General features: G+C 47.3%; 1 protein-coding gene across 1 annotated transcript in view; it reads left to right on the top strand.

The window, feature by feature from the left end:
- The first annotated feature begins 1,535 nt into the window (after nucleotides 1-1,535).
- Nucleotides 1,536-23,931, top strand: part of LOC129381980 (uncharacterized) — a 64,121-nt gene continuing 41,725 nt past the window's right edge. The window contains exons 1-3 of the mRNA XM_055065305.1: nucleotides 1,536-1,997; nucleotides 15,790-15,816; nucleotides 23,461-23,537. Of these exons, the coding sequence (XP_054921280.1) occupies nucleotides 1,894-1,997; nucleotides 15,790-15,816; nucleotides 23,461-23,537 (208 nt within the window). The 5' untranslated portion in view covers nucleotides 1,536-1,893. The remainder of the gene's footprint in view (nucleotides 1,998-15,789; nucleotides 15,817-23,460; nucleotides 23,538-23,931) is intronic.

The raw sequence follows: 23,931 nt of genomic DNA, 5'->3' as shown, positions 1-23,931 counted from the left end.
ACGTACGAAAAGCTTCAGCGCTAATAAAAATGAGAAACTGTATAACGAGCCGTCATTATTATTCATTTTGTCCGCAATCGCTAATGTTATACCTCTCGTGAGACGCCTTTAAGTCAGGGTCACTGGCAGATTTAGCACACATTTATTGTCAGTTGAAGCGCAGCTCTCCGTTCTTACGGTGAGCGTCGGCCTCGGCGTCACGTAAGAGAGCGAACAAGCACAGCGAAAGATGAAAGCGAACGTGGAGCGTCGCGGCGTGGTGAAAGACGCGATGTGGAATGTGGAGGAGGGTATGGCGAAAAGGGTGTAGTGAAAAGCGGTGTGCCGGCACGACTAAGCATGCGGCCAGGAAACAAAGCGCTGGCGGGGGCTTCGGACTCACTGCGCATGCGGTACTCTGCCTGCAGCGCCGCCGCCCCAAGAGAATGCGCTCCGCGCGAACCACGCGATCCCATGTTTACGCTTTCTTTCTGAACAATGCGCGACCCAACCTGTAGAAATGCTTGGTCTGCCGTTTCTGCTAAACGAGCTGCCCGAGGAGAGGCTGACCGCCGTCCCAGAGAGCAATCTGTCTTTCACAATCAAATTCTCTGCCGTAATATATCCCGAATTCAGAACACCCAAAGAGCTGCGCTCGAAATTTGCGTCAGGGAATATCGTCGGTGAAATTTATTGCTGACATCTATAAGTAGCGCCCCTTTTACTGTTTTATTTGTACAAGTTTATTGCATGTGAAAATGCAAGCTTATTTAGCTAGCTTACGGTGGTTTACTGCTCAGCGCTGTTAACGTACTGCAATGACCGCGATGACCATAACTGCTTCAACGGCCACACGCTGTGTGATGGCCATAGCACTTTCTTGCCAAAAAATTGGAGGACGCTTAAGCTTCGCCTTCAAGAGTGGGATGCGATAGCATTATTGCACCCCGCTCACACCGCCCACTCATTCGCTCGGCATGCTCTTGAAGAGACGAAGGGGAGAAGCGGGCTAGTGGCGCGCCACCTGTCGGGGTAGCGCCGTACATTGCGAGGAGGGGGTCTTCTGCATTTGTCGCAAGATGGCTCTGCGTGTGCGCCAAGCACAGAAGAAATGTAGCGGAAACGTACTTCGCTTCTCGTTTAACTGCGACTTATGTAATTTACATGCTAATAATTACCTATATACACCGCAGTACAACTTTCTACGGCACGTTTCTAAGGCAACACCGCATTCACTAGAGGCGCTTTTGTCCTGATCTGAACCATCGAACCCTTGGCTGAGTGGTAGCGTCTCCGTCTCGCACTCCGGAGACCCTAGTTCGATTCCCACTCAGCCCATCTTGCAAGTTGTATTTATTTCTGAATTGCCTTCCTAGATCATTCGCTCAGGGCCAACGCCACCCACACCGCTTTTTCTGCGCCATGAGCTCCTTAACGCTGAAGCAAGGGTTCGGTACGGGCTAGTTGATATTCCATGGTATCAATCGTCACTTACAGCGCATACATAGACCAGGGACAAAAAAGACAGCGCTTGTCTTCGTCGTCCTGTCTTTTTTGGTCCATGGTCTATGTATGCGCTGTAAGTGACGATTGATTCCTTAACGCTGTCGCGTTAAAATATCCGGTCTTTATGTCCGTGCCTAGAGTGCCCTGATCAAGACAATAATTAGAGTTTAATACGCTCTAGCGTTTATTACACTGCTGTACACAATTTTACCCTACAGCTTCGCACACTTTCGTAACGCTGGATTTACATTTCTCAGCACAGTATTACATTCTGTGCTTAAAATTGACTAGCAATATAAGTAACCACGCATGCGCAAGTTTCTTTTTTTTCTTGCGATGAAGCCAGCATACACCGAAGTGTCTTGTACATTCTAAACCGATGCTTGCATTCTTCTGTGACTAAGCTTAATGTTCACGTATGCGTACTGTGTCAAAGGACATATACATGCCTTCGTGGCCGGATTTCTTTCTTTTCATGCTTTCAGACAAGCTCCGGACACGGCTACACATCTGTAAGTACATTTTTAACTACGCTATTACTTAAGGACTGGTAAGGGAAGTACATTTCTAAATGCGGGAACATTAGTGCCTGCGGCATTCCCACTACAGCACTCCTAAAATCATTTGTTCTTCATGTGTTTCACTCAATATTTTCTTAAAAGGAAGGTTCCCTGCTGTAAGCGTAGCACGCTTTTTTGTAGAGCAATTATGAAATGTTCCACACTCCGAAACATTTGGATACGAAAGACGGGTTCCATGGTACGTCGTTTTCATTTTCACCATATTTATATAGAGATCCATCAGAAATGACGCCAAGAAAGACATAGGGTAAATTATGTGTTCTTGTTGACAAGTACTAATGCAATTGAAAGCGGACGAAAAAGCAGCTGGTCGCGGGTGGGATACCAAACGACGTCATCGCTTTGCGCGTTCGACACTCTTAACCATTGAGCTACCACGTCACTGTTTTTCCATCTACTTTCTTTGTTGTCATATATGTGGACACTCTAGGCCTGAGAGTGTTAGCCAGGTACCACAACTTACTGCCGTGGCGGCGGATGCGCAAGACCTTTTGTTCGGCAGCCATCACGTGGTACTTGAACTTTTCAAAACGTAACTCGCCAATAAAGCCTCGTGCGCTGCCTAAAAAACATCGAATCTATCCCTGTCGAGATCCTCGCTATGTAATGAACGAGAAGAACGAAAACGGAGAGGTTTTTGCATTGTTAGTCACAATCATATGAAGCCATCAGGAGATGATACCAAGAATTAGCATAGAATAACAGAGTTGTTCTTATTAAAATGTACAAATGATGAACAAAGGGAAATGAAAGTGGAAAAGAAAGCAACTGCCCGCAGGTGAGATATAAACCCCCGGCTTGGTATTAGTCGAAGATGTGGATTCTTTGCGTTGTGAGGTCTTTGTGGAGCAGCAATTCTTTATTCCAAGGATGCCGGAGTGTCCGGACTACGTCGTCACGACAATACATACAGAGTTGTCATTCGGCGATCTTCAGCATTTGCACAAATAGTAGTCATACTGCATGGGTGGCGGCCGTTAGTTCTCCGAGCATCGTCTCACAGACCGACCACGGGTTGGGACAGCAAACGGCTGGCGCTAGGCCGAGGAGCAGGCATCTGGCATCAGTGAACGGAAGGGTCGTCGAGGTCTCAGCTGAGTTCATAACGACTGTTAAGAGTGCGAAGCGATGCGGAAACCAACTCGCCCGACTTCACTGAGCCGCTGCTAGGTATTCCGCATTGTTGCGAGTTGTTCGCATTATTATGGGCGGGGTGCATTGACGGCGAGCACTCCCAGACCCACGTCGCGGTAAGGATATCGGCACTGGACGCACCTTGGTTTTTCACAGGGACAGCACTGCAGGCACGCGAAGCGTATTTCTTCCTTGGAAAGGGGCGTGGTGTGACGGGCGGGTGTGCTGGTGTCTGTGGTAGCTAGCGATGGAATTGCGGCTTCAAGCAGCCCTGGAATAGGTGCCGAGGGGGAAGATAACGACGGGTGGGGGCAACGTATGTCATCGTTCCTACTCCAGTCGGACTCGGACTCGGACTGCAGTCTGAAAATGTCTGAAAAGTAACTGCTGGCCTTTTTTGATGATGTCAGCATTAGAAGTCGCCTGCGGCTCGAATTCCTCGAATGCATTCCGTAGCTCTTCATTCGCAACTACTGTGATAGCCTCCCGTAGATCTGGGGAGCTATGCTTAAATACGGGAGCAGTTTAGTATCATAATGCTGCGGTTATATTGTCAGGTTTAAAATTACAGTTCCTCCTGGATAGTAGCGCTTTCTGATAAAACGTCTACCACATTCTTGGACGGGTCGTGTATTGGTGAAGCGGTCTCGTTGCAATCCCCATTTCATAAAATAAACATTACCTTCTTTTTTTTGCGACCACGACTTGCCTTCCTAGAGGTCATGGTCTGCATGGTGGAAGAGGCTGGTCATCTCTTCCATAAAGACAGCCATGTTCTCATTCGGTAGCGGCACTCAGCTTTCTAGCATGACTTCGACCATTTCTTTCGTACGATGGCCGTAAAGGTGTGTAGTGAACTGATGCACAACGTGTCCCTGGTTCTTCAGGTTGACTTTCGATTTTCTGACCAAGTCCTGGTGGTGTCTCGCAAGGTGAAATAGACGTGACACAACTTTTCTTTCGAGTTCCAGTTGTTTAAAGTAGAGACCCCTTTATACGTCTCCAGTCCAGGGTTCATGGAAATCCGACGAATCTCCGCTGAAAGACAGTGGCTCCCTGGGTTCATGCAGCACGATCATGGAGAGCTACACTCTAGCTGTGTTTGTGGCTGTTGACTTTGGCATGACTCAGCGAGGTGCCTGTTTAGGAAGTTTGCAGGGCATTTTGATAGTAAATCAATGCTAAACAGAAATTGGCAGAATAGCGCGTGTGCCTTCTTCCGTTTTTCGAGCAATCATACATTCAGATTGGGTATAGTCTTCCACTGTCGCCTCGGGTGGAGGTCATCACTCCGGCTTCAATCATTAGTCTAGTGATAGTCTCCTGGTCCGTAGTGACGTTGAAGTCGTCACGGCTGGGTTTGGCTCACTGGTTGTCTGTTTCCGGTACACAACGAAAGAGACACTCCACCAGTTGTGTCGTTGTAATGTTGGTGAAGGACTAAAGGGTTCCAACACGGCGAGTTGAGAATTAAGCTCATCATTAGAGCAGACTCATTCGCCTTCCAAGTCAGACATTATTAGCTATAGGTATGATATAAACACAAAAAACTCATTTGCTGTTTAGGTACACAGCTTAGGTGCTCAAGGCAACAACTCTAGGTACATGGGCACAGTACATCTCATGTTTGTTATTACAAAATTACCTTTTCCCTGCCTCAAATTTAGATTCCTGCCTGATCTCCCTGCCTCAAATCGCGAAATAGGTTAGCATGATGGTGCTCAAAATTAGATTTTTATGTCAACTTCCTCTACTCGGAACCATATATACTGAGCAGTTTAGTATGTGGAATGGATCCATATTTCAAGTAACCATGTGCCACCTTGGCTCGACCGGCCCTCTCGAACAGCAGGAGTTGATCTTGAAGTATGGAACTGAACAAGCAATATCTCCCACTGCTCATGGGACGGAGAAGAGGGTGGTACATCTAAGTTGCTGACACACTCCCATATAATGTTTCTGAGTGTGCTTGACTGATTCCCAAGCAATTTAGAAGGACAAGACTAAAAAATTATCCAGACCCCACGCACTCTGGGAATCGATGTAAGCGAAGCTTTCTGTGCTTGATGAAAAGAGCGCTACGAAGACGAGGACTAAAAGAACAACATGTACGGCGGACACGGCGCTGTTCTTTTAGTCCTCGTCTTCGTAGCGCTCTTTTCATCAAGTATGCAAAACCAACTCGCCCACATCAAGCTTCTGCTGCTTCAGCTTTCTGTGCTGTTTGCTTTGATTGACGATAATTAGCGGTGATGTTGACGGCGAATGTTTAATTTCTTCAACGTTTTCTCCAACACAAGGGCGGTGAGTAGATGTTAAACGTTACCTTGGGTGCACCACTGCTGTTTGTCTGCGTAGTACACAAAACACAAAGGGAGAGGTGTCAGCTTGAGGCGTTGTTGTGCGCCATATTTCATAACCTCTGAGAGGGTTGAGCATTGTCATTGCCTCAGATGGCACATTGCATCGTGGCAGAAGCATTAAACTTGTATTGGATTATGGGGCTATACGTGCGAAAACCACAATCGCATTATGAGGCAGGCCGTAGTGGCGCACTCCAGATTAATTTGAGTACCGTGGTGTTCTTCAACTTGTCCGTAAATCAAAGTGCGCGAGCGCTTTTTTGAATTCGCCTCTGTTGTAATGCGGCTGTCTCGGTGAAATCCGCGACCTCGAGCAATGCCATAGCTGCAAATCTGTCGCGGCGGGCATAGAAATCTTGATTTGACGTGCGACCGCTTCAGTTGTGTCGCCTAGACCCTGCGGTGCGCTTTAATTATTGCGGCTCTGCTTCTGCACGCCCTGCGTAATTTGTTCGCTCTACATATTTGCATGGTTTTATTTTTCAGAAATAGCAGAAACGCAACCTACCGTACTTTGAACTTAATGTTAGCCAGCGTTTCATTCCCTTCTCACGTCACGGATTGATGGATGGTATAAGCATCCCCTTTGGAAAGGGGTGGTGGGTTGCGCCACGAACTCTTTCTATTATACTGCCTAATGTCCTACCTAGGTTAAAAACAAGAAAAAGAAAAAAGCACGCGATGAACTCTCACAACCAAGTTTTCTGACCACCTATTGTGAACTTTGCTTTCCTACGTCTCTGTTTTTTGGCGTTTCCCTACTTTTCTTTCATCAATCTTCCAATCATCTCTTGCTAATCTCTATTGCGGACATGTTTGCTTTTCCCTGCTTTCGCTTAACCCAAGAGCTTCAAAGAGGCCAGTGGTGCCTAAATTGACCGCTGGTCAGTTGTCTTCACATTTTATTAAAACATGCTCCATCGTTTAGTTTCCCTAGCTTTACCGCAGCAAGCACATGCTACTTCTTTCTTCTTATATCTCGCTTTATAGGTCTTCCCTAACCTTTCCCCTATCCCCGCACCCTTGTATTTGTACGGGAACTGCGAGCCAAGAGTGGCAAGGCTGTTATTCAATCGTTTCGCAACTGCGTCGGTTCTACCTATTCTCTGCCTCCTCTCCCCTCCTCTCTTCCATTCTATCTAGCTTCCCTCTGGAGTCGCACGTTGGTAGAAATGTAAGCGCTTGAGGAGGGTCACGGATAATTACAGCCGTCAAGAAGCTAATGTGGCGACGACCCGGAAGCTCCGGGGGGCATTGTGCACACTCGACGCGGTGTGGTCCAAACGAGTTCCTCGCGTCTCTTTTCTTCTCTGCCACGCTCTGAACCACCCGCTGACGCGCTGTGCCGGGTAGCACAGCCACAGCAGCAACAGCAGCACCAACAGCAGCAGCAGTGGGAAAGTTGAAGGAAAAGGTAACGAAAACTTCGCTGTAAAAAATTACCGTCCAAGCACTCAGTACAGAGGGTTAACCACCGAACCTGAAACGTGCAGCCCCGGTATTTATCCGTGGGTTAAACTCGATGGTTCATCAAACGACCGCTTAGTAGGCTGCCGGACCCTCGGTACACAGTTGCTGCTTGCGCTTGGCTGCATGAGCCTGTTCTTGTTCCTGAGCTGCAGGATCGGCACGGCGTAGACGAGCTCGTTCCTGGTCCTGCTCGTGGCATTGCTGATCGAACGCTGCCTGCTCCTAAGGAGTTCGCATGACGCGTGGCCTACCCATTCCGGAGCCGGAGAGAAACTGCTGCGTGCGCGTGCGGCTGCGATGGTGAGCAACGACGTCACTACCGGCGCAGCTGAACCAACACCACCTAGATAGCACAAGGCCTTTTCGCTCCGATCCATGACGTCATGTTACCTGGCCCGACTGCCATATAATCTAATGGGGATGCTCCTGAGTATGCAGCAGGGATTTTGACGTCATCGCTTTCATCACGCCGGCCTTGTCGACGGAAATTTTGGGCCAGATAACGTGACATCATGGATCGGAGTAAATAGGCCTTCCACCATCTAGGTGATGTTAGCTAATCGCGCGCCTCTCTATCTTTTCTTTTTTTGCGCATGGGTTGCGCAGGAGGAGTTTTCGGGGTACAGGCGACCGACAGACGGACAGACGGAGGAATCGGCTAGCCATATATCGCTTTGCTTTAAAATATTGTGATTTCTCCATACATTACCAGACAACATGTGTTTGGTGGTGTCCCGGAGAACTGCGGCACATTTTCAGACCTTGGATAATGATATTGGGAGAGTTCGCAACAGCGCTAGTGGGATGCTGAACCGGTTTCTGCTTTTTACGCACTTTTTGGCTTACTTTGCCGATCCTGTCCCTGACCTGACCCGACTTCTTCGCCTCGATACCAATGGCACCGGCAGCCCTTCTTCGACTAGATTTCAGCACGTGGATGACTCGGCTAATGGGGATATGGACGGCCCTCTCTGTCTCGCTGAAAATAGCCTGGCCTGTTCATCGCCTCGACAGCTGATAGTCTGCATGACATCACCCTCGGTGAAGTCATCCTGGCTCCTCCAATCGTCGGCAAGTCTGGCATGGTGACTTCCCCAGAAGGACATATAAAAACGTCGTCGGCAGCTGCCTTCTTCAGTTGGCGAGTTCACAGCAGCGCTAGCGGGATGGTGAGCCGCTTTCTGCTTTTCACGCACCTAGGCTACCTCTAACATGCCCAGTGCATTCGTTCGGATAATCGCTTTCTGCTGCTATCTTCTCGCCCACACAATTCCATATGTGCTTATAGTTTTGTGTCCCTGTGCTCTGACCTTATTTACTGTATGAACAGTCTCCTCTTGAGCGGTGACGTGGAACTCAATCCGGGGCCTCCAAATCCTAACAAAGTTATCGGATCGGATCGGAGAACATTTATTGGGCTCTAGAAAACAGATCTTCGCGGCTTCAGACGGCCTCTTCCATCTTCTGATGGATTCTTCTGTCTGCAATCACAGGGTTGGTGCCCTAGTCCAAGGCTCCACTGAGTATGGCCAACGCGCGACCTCGCTGTACTAAGCGCTTTTGGCCGTTCAAGCTTACGCTGGAAAGCATACTCTCCCACTGTTCCGCACTCGGGTTTTTAATTTTATAGATAGTTGGGGACTCAATATTTTGACAGGCCCATGATATGTGGTATAGATCTGGCTTCTCTCCTCACCATGGGCACTTAGCCTCATACTGTGTAGGGAAAATTTTATTGAGAAGGTTTAGATTCGGGAAAGTACCCGTCTGCAGTTGTCGCCATGCAACAGCATCCTCTCTGCTTAGATCCTTATCTGGGGGTGGGTACTTCAGTCTGACCCCTTTATAATAATTTAGGATATCTGAGTAGCCCATGGGTACTGACTCGGATTCCTCAAGGCTGAATGTGTCGGACGCCCGGTTGGTATGCCCTCGAGCTATCCTATCCGCCTCTTGGTTCCCTGTTATGCCAGTGTGCCCTGGTACCCAGATAATGGTATGCTGAACTATGTTTCCCGGGTCGCATGAGCAGAGTATGTGGCGTGCTCTGCGCCCAATTCAGCCGTTTGTATAATTATGGCAAGCTCCTTGAGAGTCTGTTATCATTGTTAGGGACCTGCCAGATCGATAAAGGTAAAGATTGCCCGGTAGCTGATACTCGTTTGCGAAGCTCGTCCACTGCCGATGAAATCGGTACCACGGATGGCAAGGATATTGATTTGTCTTCTGTGTCTCAAATGCTTGCCGAATTAAGTGTCAGAAACGTATTTCACAAGAAATAACAGACATCAGGGAGTTCCATCAGGTTGTTATGTGAAGGTTTGCTGCCTTAGAAGCGCGTGTCTCCGTATTAGAATCACCCTGAGACACACTTCCTTCTACCGCAAACAATAGTAACATGAATAGCGAACTTCAGCAGCTACAAATTGAAATCAACGAACTTGCTTAGTGGGATGGTGATCTAGAATATCGATCTCGCCCTAACAACTTGCTGCTGCACGTCTTCATTGCGACATCTGATGAAACCTATGACCTTCCGCTGTCTAAAGCTTCCACGTGGTTCAAAGAAAAACTTCAAATCAATTGCCTGTGTATTGAGAGGTGCTACAGGATTGGTCGATGGCATGCCGATCGCCCACACCTCATTATCATGAAACGCTCGACTATCACGAAAAAATAAACGTCCTTAAATAGTTTTGCAAACTTAAAGGTTCTGACTTCCCTGTTTCCGAGGATTTTTCAATGCGCATACGATCAATCCGAAAAAAGATATGGAAAGCATCTAAGCACTTTCGGGATAATGGCTCCATCGTTCACTTAAGCTTTGACCACTCACTTATTGATAAAATTAGGTACAATTGGGACGATAATACTAACACCCTCACTAAGGTTCTTCTTCGCCCAGCAAAAGTTCTTTCCAACGTCTCCATTATTACCCTCTGACGGCTCAGTAACCAACCACAAGAACTCGTACGCGTCTTAAATGTTAATGCCAGAAGCATAATTAGGAAGTTTCCACATTTTCTTTCACTGATATCCGCCCATTCGCCACATATTGCTGGCGTAACAGAAACATGGTTGCATGATAAGGCAATTAGCACCTCCAGGTTTTGCAGTCTTTAGAACCATTAGATATCATGGAAGAGGAGGTGGCGTTGCATTATTTTTGCGATCTGACCTTAAATATTCAATAGCCCCTATGTCACCTCATACCAAATCAGTATGGTGCAAGATCTCCTTCCGAAGAATTTCTGTAATATTTGGCGTTATCTACCGCCCGCCATCATCGAACATTGCGCAGCTCCTCGCTTTAACGACATTCGTGCACGAGCGCGTCTTGTCTTCGTCAAGATAGATCTGTCTTGGTGATTTTAATGCCTCCGATATTTTCTGGGCATCTTTATCGCTCACCGGCTATGATGTGGAAATTAGCAAAGCACTGTTAGGTTTTTTCATTATATTGTGGTTTAAAACAAATTGTTGAATCGAACACAAGAGTCGCAGCAGCTAGACTTTCTTAGTTCCCGCCTTTTAGACAATGGTTTCGAATCTGAAGTTACTAATAGTATTTCAGACCACAAGGCCGTTCTCCTATCCATTTCCGTCCTGGTTTGTAACAACCCTTTTGTTTATTCTATTTTCCCTGATTTTTCACACGCCGACGACGGATCTATTATTGATCTTTGTGTGATTCTCTTGGTGATTTCGAACGTCTGAGCGAATCCAGTGATGTGAACTTTTTGGTTGCTCCTTTAAAGATTGTGGCAAGCTGCGTCCAACACTTCGTCCCTATGAAAACAAAAAAATTGAAATCCTAATCTTCTCTTGAATTCGCGTGAGATACGTCACCTGTCACGTCGCGCTACTAGGTTAAGGCGTTTAAAAGGAAACGGTGGCCCTCTTAAAATAGCCGAATTTAACGTAGCCACGGCGGAACTCCGCCTCAAAATTACTTCATCAGAGAACTTCTATTTCAGGGTTACATAGCATGGTCTATTGAAAAGTAATCCTAGAAAATTTAGGGCTGGAACCCTAACTTTTCTAGGATTACCTTGCTCTAGGATTTCTAGAGCAAGCACCTTGCTCAGCCTCCAGAAATACAGTTATACTGCCCCTTCCAATGATCCATTAATTATCGCCACCGCATTCACCGAATATATCCAATCGGTATTCACAACTGATAACTTTGACTTGCCTACTTTCATTCATGACTCACAATATTCAATTGGCGATATTACCGTGTCTGTCGAAGGTGTTCTGAATCGAATTTTGTGCTTTAAAATTAAAAAATCCTGTGGCCCTGATAGCATTAACAACGACTTTCTTGTTATATGTTGTGCTTGGAGTAGTCGGTACTTGGCTGTAATTTTTCAAGAGTCTTTATCTACTTCGACAGTTCCTTTAGTTTAAACATTGGCAAATATTCTTCCCTTGTACAGATATGGCAACAAGCTGTAACCATAAAACTACCGTCCAATTTCATTAACGTGTCAATCATCTAAACTTCTTCAACATATAATATTTAAATATATTATGGAGTTTCATGAAAATAATATTTTGAGTGATGCCTAGCATGGCCTTCGTCGTGGTTTTAGTACGATAACTCAGCTCGTAGAATTCTCGCATGACATTTCACACGCTCTCGACACTGAAAATCAAGTGGATGCCATTTTCATGGATTTTTCCAAGGCATTCTACACTGTTACACATCAAAACTTCTCCGTAAGCTTCGCGCTATACTTGGTAACTCTTCCTTAGTTAACTGGATGGCTAGCTTTTTACACACCCGTTCCTAGAATGTTTCGTTTATTTCCTCAAATTCGTCTGTAGTAAGTGTGACGTCCGGAGTTTCCCAGGGTTCAGGGCTGAGGCAACTTTTGTTCTTATTGTATATAAATGATTTGCCGAATTATATGTCCGCAAAAATTCGCCTTCATCCTGACGATTGTAAGCTGTATAACGCAATTAACATGAATGTTGACCGCCTTTCACTTAAGGATTCTTTTACAGAATTTTGCAGGTAGTGAGACAAAGGGCAAATGAATATAAACTTTGTAAAAACAGTCACTTTCCTTTCGTAAGCGCACTTCCGTTTCTTCGTTTAACTATTCGTTTAATGGCTCTTCCCTTGGACCGGTGTCTGAATACAGGTACCTTGGCCTCACCTTCACACCTAACAAGTCATGGTCAAGGCATTTTGAATATACATACAATAAAGCTGTAAAACAAATAGGTTATATAAACCGTACATTGTGAAAAGCTCCGCGTGAAACAAAATTCCTGTCATATAAATCGCTCATCCTAATCATTCTCGACTATGGATGCCCCATCTGGAACCCTTATAAAGTATCTGACATTAACACCCTCGAATATGTTCAAAAGAAAGCAATCCGTTTCATTTACCACTGTTATAGCTAAACCTTCTTACCCTTATCTCTGCTTCATGCACTAGGTCTACAACATCTCTCCGAGACGCGTGATTGAGAAGGTCTTAAATTGTTGCATAATATCATTAACACCCCATGCTACTCATTATAGAACAACTATCTGCCTCCTGATCAATTGAAGCCTACTAGGCATAACCACAAACTTAACATTGCACCATTTCAACGGCGTACTAACCTATTTAAGTATAGCTTCTTTCCTCTTACAATTGAAAAATGGAACTTACTCCCAAGTTAAACTAGGTCACTGCCTTCATAGTAATTTTTGTATAAGTTAACTTGGTTCATAGAGCGTTATTATTACTCATTGAATCTTTTATTTTGAAGCTGTCATGATTGCGAAGGTGTTGAAGTTGACTTGTGCAGAAAAAACTCCGTGCCTTTCCACTCTGTGAAGAAGGATGACCAGAGAGAGAAAGAGAATAAACATTTTAATTGGGTGAATGCAGCTTTGGAGAGGCGTCCTCATTCCAGAATGCAGAAAGCGGCAGACGTGATGAGCGACTATGCTAAGAAGCATGATCAGCGAAGCTGTGTATGGGAGCCCCTTAATGGCGAACTGCACCTCCGCCGTGGGTCGGCCCGGCATTGCACTATCTTCGGGATCGACCCACGTATTTGGAGTGCTTAACGCTTGCTTCACCTCCGCCGCAGGTCGGCCCAGCATACACTATCTTCGGGATCGGCCCACGTATGGGGAGTGCTTAACGCTTGCTTCACCTCCGCCGCGGGTCCGCCCGGCATTGCACTATCTCCGGGATCGGCCCACGTATGGGGAGGGCTTAACGCTTGCTTCACCTCCGCCGCAGGTCGGCCCAGCATTACACTATCTTCGGGATCGGCCCACGTATGGGGAGTGCTTAACGCTTGCTTCACCTCCGCCGCGGGTCCGCCCGGCATTGCACTATATTCGGGATCGGCCCACGTATGGGGAGTGCTTAACGCTTGCTTCACCTCCGCCGCGGGTCCGCCCGGCATTGCACTATCTCCGGGATCGGCCCACGTATGGGGAGGGCTTAACGCTTGCTTCACCTCTGCCGCAGGTCGGCCCAGCATTACACTATCTTCGGGATCGGCCCACGTATGGGGAGGGCTTAACGCTTGCTTCACCTCCGCCGCGGGTCCGCCTGGCATTGCACTATCTCCGGGATCGGCCCACGTATGGGGAGCGCTTAACGCTTGCTTCACCTCCGCCGCAGGTCGGCCCAGCATTACACTAACTTCGGGATCGGCCCACGTATGGGGAGGGCTTAACGCTTGCTTCACCTCCGCCGCGGGTCCGCCTGACATTGCACTATCTCCGGGATCGGCCCACGTATGGGGAGGGCTTAACGCTTGCTTCACCTCCGCCGCAGGTCGGCCCAGCATTACACTATCTTCGGGATCGGCCCACGTATGGGGAGTGCTTGACGCTTGCTTCACCTCCGCCGCGGGTCCGCCCGGCATTGCACTATCTCCGGGATCGGCCCACGTATGGGGAGGGCTTAACGCTTGCTTCACCTCCGCCGCAGGTCGGCCCAGCATTACACTATCTTCGGGATCGGCCCACGTATGGGGAGGGCTTAACGCTTGCTTCACCTCCGCCGCGGGTCCGCCTGGCATTGCACTATCTCCGGGATCGGCCCACGTATGGGGAGGGCTTAACGCTTGCTTCACCTCCGCCGCAGGTCGGCCCAGCATTACACTAACTTCGGGATCGGCCCACGTATGGGGAGTGCTTAACGCTTGCTTCACCTCCGCCGCAGGTCGGCCCAGCATTACACTATCTTCGGGATCGGCCCACGTATGGGGAGGGCTTAACGCTTGCTTCACCTCCGCTGGAGGTCGGCCCAGCATTACACTATCTTCGGGATCGGCCCACGTATGGGGAGGGCTTAACGCTTGCTTCACCTCCGCCGCGGGTCCGCCTGGCATTGCACTATCTCCGGGATCGGCCCACGTATGGGGAGGGCTTAACGCTTGCTTCACCTCCGCCGCAGGTCGGCCCAGCATTACACTATCTTCGGGATCGGCCCACGTATGGGGAGTGCTTAACGCTTGCTTCACCTCCGCCGCAGGTCGGCCCAGCATTACACTATCTTCGGGATCGGCCCACGTATGGGGAGGGCTTAACGCTTGCTTCACCTCCGCCGCGGGTCCGCCTGGCATTGCACTATCTCCGGGATCGGCCCACGTATGGGGAGGGCTTAACGCTTGCTTCACCTCCGCCGCAGGTCGGCCCAGCATTACACTATCTTCGGGATCGGCCCACGTATGGGGAGTGCTTAACGCTTGCTTCACCTCCGCCGCAGGTCGGCCCAGCATTACACTATCTTCGGGATCGGCCCACGTATGGGGAGGGCTTAACGCTTGCTTCACCTCCGCCGCGGGTCCGCCTGGCATTGCACTATCTCCGGGATCGGCCCACGTATGGGGAGGGCTTAACGCTTGCTTCACCTCCGCCGCAGGTCGGCCCAGCATTACACTATCTTCGGGATCGGCCCACGTATGGGGAGTGCTTAACGCTTGCTTCACCTCCGCCGCGGGTCCGCCCGGCATTGCACTATCTTCGGGATCGGCCCACGTATGGGGAGTGCTTAACGCTTGCTTCACCTCCGCCGCGGGTCCGCCCGGCATTGCAGTATATTCGGGATCGACCCACGCATTTGGAGTGCTTAACGCTTGCTTCACCTCCGCCGCAGGTCGGCCCAGCATTACACTATCTTCGGGATCGGCCCACGTATGGGGAGTGCTTAACGCTTGCTTCACCTCCGCCGCGGGTCCGCCCGGCATTGCACTATCTCCGGGATCGGCCCACGTATGGGGAGTGCTTAACGCTTGCTTCACCTCCGCCGCGGGTCCGCCCGGCATTGCACTATCTCCGGGATCGGCCCACGTATGGGGAGGGCTTAACGCTTGCTTCACCTCCGCCGCAGGTCGGCCCAGCATTACACTATCTTCGGGATCGGCCCACGTATGGGGAGGGCTTAACGCTTGCTTAAATATATGTAAGTAAACAAATAAAAATAAACAAATAAAAATAAACAATACTGTTAGCAGGGACAACCTGTACATGCCCTTTGACTGGTAAAAACATATCCCCCCAGAAACAGAACGACCCACCTATAGCCATTAGCTTCCTTGCCAAACCCAGAAGGGTTGGCCAAGAAAGATTCACTTTAACAGCACATATCCCAATGAACAATGCATCAGTGACCGACAGTGGTTTGGCTATTACCAATACTACTCCGATGTGACACATACAGTATGTCTTATTTTCTTGTTGACGTTATGCGCAGTAACATTAAACAAAGATTTTTGTCTTATTTCTAGGCTTGGTGAGAAAGCTATGATAAAGAGGTACGTAAATTCTTTTTCTCGCTTTGGTACAATGGCGTTTTACTTTTTGATGATGCTACACTGCAGCAGGGCGTCAGCATCGGTGGCTAATTTTTATTACTCATGTATTTGGAAGCACCCTGTGCGCTTGACTTGTTTTCTTGATATTGTAGAATTTGTGCACCGTTGATACACTCCTCCGCAATAACTGCTGTTTGCAAGAAAAATGTAAAAAAGGTGTATCAGCAAATTACTAGTAATTTTGCAACTTATACTAATAAATACTGTATAACCGGTACAGAGGCCTCTGTCAAGTATTTCCATACCTTTAGCTTCTGTACCTTTCTGGAAGAGAAAATTCAAGAAAAATAAATCATCTCACTCTGACTTTATTCGTATTATGTCGCACATATTCGTTGTCCTCTTCAACGGTAAGTTTGATTCACACTACTTAAGAGTAATAAAAAAATGCTCCTACAAAATGTTTTTTACGCTACCGAGTTACAAACTCCAGCGAAGCAGAACGGGCGCCACATGACATTGCAATGGATTCCCAGTCGCTATAACCCAGCTATCTCTCCTCGTCACGTCCCGCTGCCATCATAATCATCAGCCTATTATACGTCCACTGGAGGACGACGGTCTCTCCCAGCGATTCCCATTTACGCCTGTCTTGCGTGACAAAAGTTGTGCCTGCAAATTTCCTCATTTTATCACCTCCCCTATTTTTCTGACGGCCTCGACTGCACTTTCACTCCCTTGGCACCTGTTCTGTAACTCTACTGTTCTACCGGTTATCTGCGATGTGTCATCCGCTGAGCGCACATCCCGCTGTCTGTAGATAACATTCAAGGGCGAATCTCTTCCCTCACGCGTCAAGGGGCGTATTCAAGTGCATGTCAAAAAATCGCCTGGCAAGGGAAGGCCGAAGGAGAAGGAAACGTACAATTGCCACTTGAAATATAACTAATATTGACATTTCGACGCCCGTCCGTTTTCCTTGTTCGCAAAACAAATGCACTTTATGGCCACCGAAACGTCACTATACGCTTGATTTCAATTGGCGAGTGTACGCTTTCTCCTGCTGCGTAACGATCGACCACTTTTCAATGTGAACCATTTATGCCAAGGCTAATACATTGACCTTATTGGATGAAGCTAGGACACGTCAGCGCTGTGTGCGAGAACACGACAGTTTGCTCGCGCTGGGGCGAGCCCCATATTGCACTTTTCAGTGAAGCCACTGTCATGAAATGCGCCAATTTCCTTGGGTCCCAAGACGCATCCTCAGAGGACAGTCCCAGTATAAAGAAGGTAAAAGCGAACTTGAAGCAGATGGCGATAGACCGTCTCACAGGAAAGCTGTTTCCGCCGTTAGAAAGAGATGTTCCCGACACCGTCGGACTTGAATACCGATGTCTTTGTGAAGAGCACGCCACATCTCACAAAACCTCCTCCTCTGCCCCCTAGGCTACGTTCCGCTGAGTCAATCCCTGAGGACAAGAATGCGCCGGAGTGCATAAATGCTGAAGCATGACCTACATTTCCCAAGCTACAGTCAAAGCTACAGTTAAAGCCACAGTGACTTGAATGAACATAGCCCACTCCGGCAGAGTCGAATACAGCTCTGGGTGCCGACTAATTGCCTGAAGAATACCGGAAACATGCGGCGATGCTTCGGTCTCTTATACATACCATTGGCATGTTCTTGGATAAGCTACAGACTCCGTCAGCGCGAAATTTTCCACAGCTACTGGATATTCCTAATCCAGTTTTGCAAAGCCTTCGGTAAACAGCATCACTCGGCCACTGCCCTCCTTTTATATTGAAGTCAGAAAGGCCGCGAACTTCCAGGGGGTGTCAGAAGGTTGAAGTGCCGTAGGTCTGAGTTCCGTATGTTAACTTTTACAAATCTCTTCCCTCATACTGGTCATTCTTGAACCAAATACATTGACTTTGACGGAACTGTCCAAATACGAATACTTCGTCTCGTGCACATGCGGTGCGCAGAGCAGTCATTGTCAACATCCGCACTTATTTTACGTATGTCGCACATGTTGTAGAGCCCGTCAGAGCCCTTACCGATTTTCGACACGAGAACGTGAAGCTATAAAGCAACAAGTTGACAAAATGCTGCGCGATAAAATCATCCAGCCGTCGAAAAGCCTGTGGGCATCTCCTGTAGTTTTGGCGAAGAAGTGTGAAACTGTGCGGTTGTGCGTCATATATCACGAAGAAAATCACGGAGGAAGGCGTATGTCTTTTCTCCGGTGTCATGTATAAAGGCTAATGTGCGCGTGTGTGCGATGAGGCGGCCGGCCAATGGCTATAAAACAAGAGAAAGAGCTCGCAAGACGGGGCACCTCATCCATTCACGAAATCACATGGGTTCTTGAAGAGGGAGCAGAAGAAGGACGAAGAAAGCAAGGCTTTTGGAAGACTGCTGCTGTTCTGAGCAGAAAAAGTGAGGCTTTCGGGTTGCGGGGCCGAGCTCCATTTCAGGAGTAACGAGTGCAGAAGCGAAGCTGTCGAGCCAAGGATCCGTGCTTCAAGATTTCAGCGGGACTGGAAGAACCGTCTACGATACGGCCTCCGCCCTACCTCTAGCCTGTGGTCTTAGCTGGTCCTAGAAACGTACGACTCAAGGCAAGAACTTCACCCGCCCGTCATGCGACACCTTGGCCGAGTTGCGGATAATCCTCAAGAGGAAAGCAGCGACTCTTCTTCACATGACCGACGCCCCGCAGCTGCAGTGGCGTATGTCAAGTTATTGTAAACGGTCATGAACCTAGCTTTTCTTGTACGCAGCTTATTTGTATAAGAACATATAGAGCTGCATGAACGTTTGTATTAGTCTTCTCATCTTGTTTAGTGGATCTGTATGTGTGACGGCTTGTTCTAGGTATCTTTTCATGTTTCGTTAAGAACCAGCTTCGTTGTCTCTTTTTCCATTGTGGAATCGCCTCAGTGGTGCATAGAATAATTTGAACAGTGCAACTCTAAATGTACTCTTGGGCAAACCACCTCGCATAGTCCTAGGCAAACCAAATCCCAACACACGGATAGTCGATGCGTTAAACCAACTCTATAATACAAAGTTTTTCTTTTTTTTTTTTTGTCAAAGGATCTCAGGACGGGTTACTTGCGTATCCCGGCCACAGCGGCCGAATTTTCGATAGGGGCGAAATGTGAAAACATCCGTGTACTTAGATTTCCGTGCTCGTTAAAGCACCCCAGGTGGTCCAAATTTCTGGAATCCCCCGTTACGGCGTGCCTCACAATCTGATCGTGGTTTTGGCACGTATAACTCCATAAATTAATTTCTTTAGATTACTGGCAAATGAAGTCGACACGAGGTATCTTTAGAAGACGGCCTCTATTTCGCCGGACGGTCTCTTCGAGTTCAAGGTCATACCGTTCGGGCTTCGCTCAGTACCTGCACCGTTCTAGAGCGTCCTACAGCGTTATGGGCACAGTGTTGGCTGGCTTGATGTGACAGACCGACCTTGTATTGAGGGATGACGTCGTCGCTATCTCCGCCAGTTTCGAAGCACATCTGACGCACCTCGGAACACTACTAGACACGACTAAGCCATTCAGGCTCACCGTAACACAGGAAAATTGCTGCTTTGCCTACGAAGAGCTCCCGTTCTTAGATCACGTCATCAGCAAGTCTTGAATTCCTCCCGACCGAAGACTGCTGCTATCGGAAAGTTGCGGTAGCCCGTAGACAAAAAGGCGGTGCATTTATTTCTTGGACTGAGTGCCACTTACAGGCGCTTTGTTGAAAACGTTTCGCACATCACCGCGTCATTCACCCATCTAACAGAATATGACGTCGAGTTCAACTGAGAAACAACGCCACATGTCGAAGCATTCTTCAGCTTCCTTAAGCAATAGAAAGCAGGTTGACGCTATACTTTTAGATTACTCGAAGGCTCTCGATCTGGTCGTACATAACAAAATAATTTATAAACTGACGGAAATTAATATAAATTATAATGTTGCTATGTAGATCCGCTCCTATCTTACATATCTGACACAATACGTTGAAATAGAGGGCAACAAATCTAACCAACTAAAAATAACCTCAGGTGTTCCACAGGTATCCGTTTTAGGACCACTTCCTTTTCTAGTTTACGTAAATGATACTGCTCATCACATAAGTAACGACATAACCATCCAGTTATTTGCAGACGACTGTTTATTAGATCGTGAAATCAATAACCAAAACGATCAGGCGTCACTTAGTCAAGCCCTTAACGCTGTAGAAGTCTGGGCCGCGAAATGTAACATGAAAATTAACGAATCTAAATCAGTCATGCTCAGAGTTAAAAACAAAACAAAGCATATTTTTGATTGTAATTATGAGATGAATTCAACAATTTTAACTGAAACTGAAACAATAAAATGCCTAGGTTTAACATCTTCAAAAGACTTAAGTTGGAAATCGCATGGAGACAGAATTTCTGAAGCTGCAGAAAAAAAGTTATGGTTCTTTCACCGAAAATTAAAGCTAGTCACCACACCCGTCAAGCTAATTGCATATTTAACTTACATTAGACTGGCGTTAGAGTATGCCAGTATCATTTGGGGTCCGTTTAAATCAGGATTAATAAACCGCATTGAGAAGATACAGAGAAAATCCGCAAGGTTCATTCTTTCCTGGTATTATCGTACTGACTCTGTTTCTGAAATGCTTGAGTTGCTTGATTCACCTCCACTGGCTCTACGGCGGAAGTTGGCTAGACTGAAATTTCTTTTCTTTTATATATATAAAAAGACCACTTCAATATTGAAACCGCAATCTATCTTGCTCCCAGGCAGGCTAGCAACGTCAGGTTAAGCAATCATTGCATGTTCTCAATTACAAAAGCAAATCTGGGCATGTACGCTTATTCATTTTTTCCGCGAACGATTAAGGAATAGAACAGTTTACCGGCGTCTGTTTTGCAGTCGAGTAGCACTAAAGGCGTTGAGGAACGCGTTAAAAACCTTTTATGAAATTGAATCTTACTGGTGTCGTGCAAACGTTGTCACACTGTTCTAGAATACATACTATAGTCTTTATTTTATGCTGCTTCCGATATCACTGTCACAATGGTACAAGCACGTATTTCTTAGCCAAAATATTGTATTTGTATTTGGTTATTTGTTTTGGTGGTTATTGCATTGTATTTGCAACATTCACTGCTTCATGTCCAATTTATGTTTGTAAGGTGCTTACATTTTTCACGCTATGTGCAAACTTGCTGTACCCACCCCGTTACGGCCAAGACGGCCAACACTTTTCGAAAATAAATAAATTATTAAATAAAAATTTCAAAAACTCCGACGATGCCTGCAGTCACGGCCAGTACTAGCACACTTCGACGAACACGCCGATACCGAAATTCACACAGACGCATGTAACGTAGGCCTCTACGCGTTGGTAGTCCAAAGGAAAAACGGACTTGAAAGGGTCATAGCTTACGCTAGCGGCTCACTGTTGAAAGCCGAAGCCAATTATTCTACTACGCAAGAGCAATGTCTTGCCATGATTTGGGTTACTGCGAAATTTCGGCCTTAACTATACGATACGCCCTTCAAGGTCGTGAGCGATCACTACGCATTTTGGCTAGCAAACTGAAAAGAGCCTTCAGGCTGCCTTACAGGATGGAGCTTCAGGCTGCAAGAATTTTCCATCACCCTTATTAACAAGTACGGACGGAAACACTCTGACACTAATTACCGGTGTCGCGCCACCGTCGGCCCCTCGCCGCATGACGACCAAAACAAGGACACCCTCCTGGGAACAAGTGCCCACAACTTCGACGAACAGATGCGTGCAGACACAAAGCTAAGAAGCATTGCCGAATACTTGAAAGGCCAAACCGACATTGTCGCGAGGGTATTTAGGTGAGTATTGTCTTCGTGTTCTTCGCGAAACGACGCCCCTGCGAGAAAGGGTTTACCGGCCTGTGCCACCTACCTTATCGATGTGCCATCATCACTGCGGCTATTCTACGCCCTGCCAGACGGCCCGGCCATTGCACACCTTGGGTTCTCCTGCACACTCTTGAAGATAGCGCGTCAGAGAACCCAGGGTGCGAGAAGTATTAAAGGTCGCCTCTCGCTTCCGACGTCGCTCACTACATCAGGACCTGCCGAGATTGTCAGTGGCGTAAGGCACCACCGACAAGGGCAGCAGGGCTGTTGCAACTTATTGAGCCTCCTCCCGGATTACTCCAACAGATCAAGATGGACTCACTTGGGCCCTTTCCGACTTCAGCATCTGAGAATCAGTGACCGTCGTAGTCACCAACTTCGTTACCCTCTACGTTCAAACGAGAGTCCTGCCCAAAGGTAGTGCGGCTGAAGTGGCGCAATTCTTAGGCAAGTATGTCCTGATATGACATGGTGCCCCAGAAATTTTCACCACCGACTTTGGAACGGCATTTACGGCAGAGTTTACTCAAGCCATCCTACGATGTAGCCAGACAAGTCACCACAGTACCACGGCCTACCCTCCGTAGACGAATGGTCTTACGGAGGAGGAGGAGGAGTAGATTTTAATGAACAGAAAGGAGGAGAGGTCGGCCTGGAGAGCGTGTCTCTAGCCTGCTACTCCTCACTGGGGAAAGGGGAAGTGGGAAATACAGGGAAATGTAGGTGGCGGGTGATTATGTTATGGTACAATGAGATACTATACACACGTTGTCCAATATGCGGATGCGCACTGTAGACGCAATGCACGTAAGAGTAATCTTGTCCATACCCAGGGAAAGGTAGGTGGCGGGTGATTATGTTATGGTACAATGAGATACTATATGAACGTTGTCCTATATGCGGATGCGCACTGTAGACGCAATACACGTAAGAATAATCTTGTCCATATAAAAAGTAATATTGTCCCAAAAAGTTCTTGCGCAAACACATTTCATGCTGACCGCACGTCTCACTTCTTCTAGAGGCGATCGTCTAGACCAGTGGTCTTACGGAACACATTAACAAGGCCCTCGCAGACATGTGGGCGACGTACGTCGAGTACGAGTAGTTATCTATCTTTTCTAGTGACTGTCTTTCTTCGCCTATCAAATGTAAAAGGTTATCGCTCAGCGCAGTTCACACCTTTGTGTATCGGAAGTTTCTCGAATGCTATTGAAGAGTCTATCTTTTAAAAAGTGCGGATTCGACTCGGTTGGTACCTATCTGTTGCATATGTTGTCGTCGAGCCTTCTGTAATCAGATTCTGTGCGCGACGTGAATACTAAATACTGGCGTACATTCTAAACCTTAGGCCACAAGCGATTACGTTGGAGTGTTCATTAAGCGATATGTATATAGCCGGTGGCTTACAGAGCACACTGGGACGCAGACAGAAAACGAGGAAGACACGCGCTGAAGAAGACAGCGCTTGTCTTAGTCTTACCCTGTCTTTGTCCCCGTGTGCGCTGGGAGCCAAAGCAACATGCCACACCAACTAGCCCTGTCGCAAACCTCACAAATAGCCGGCGCGTATGATCCTCAAATCAAATTTGGACGTTCGACGGGTGTGCTTGTCGCTATCATTGTGCTGAGTACAATAAATAGTTAGTTTAGTGGCTTGCGTTGAGCCCCTGTGGTTGTTCATCACCACAACAGCAACAATTTATTGAAAAAATCCTGCACTACTTTTTTTTTCAGAAAGCACTTCGTGGAATTTAACGTTACTGTGGAGAATTACGAGGTAAAGGTCACTCTCAACCCATTGCTTAAAGACGGTAAGAAGGCGCTTTAAAAACTAAATAAATATTCGTCGCGACTGAACACAATGGCCACAACACAATAGTCACAATTTCTACGCGTCCAGCGTACGTTACAAATCTTGTTAAAATAATCAAATCGCAACAACACAATCGTGCTAGGAGCTATTGAAAATACAGAAGCCTTAATAAATTAGGCAGATTGCTCTGATCACATCAAACAGTCTGAATAATATTCAATAAGCGCACCAATTTTGTCGACATCAATTTCGAGTATACGCAGTTTATTCTTAACATCCTAATCGGTTGTACATGTCTTAGCGTATCTCAAATTTCATGGTGAAAGATATACTTTCAGTAAATTGATTTTCACAGCATTGAAAAGCAGAGTTCCCGGATTTGTGGAATGTAA

The sequence above is a fragment of the Dermacentor andersoni genome, chromosome 10 (genome assembly GCF_023375885.2).
Source record: "Dermacentor andersoni chromosome 10, qqDerAnde1_hic_scaffold, whole genome shotgun sequence".
In the NCBI taxonomy this organism is placed as follows: Eukaryota; Metazoa; Arthropoda; class Arachnida; order Ixodida; family Ixodidae; genus Dermacentor; species Dermacentor andersoni.
Note: the sequence above shows the minus strand (reverse complement) of the source record. Positions and strands in the feature narration are given on the sequence as shown.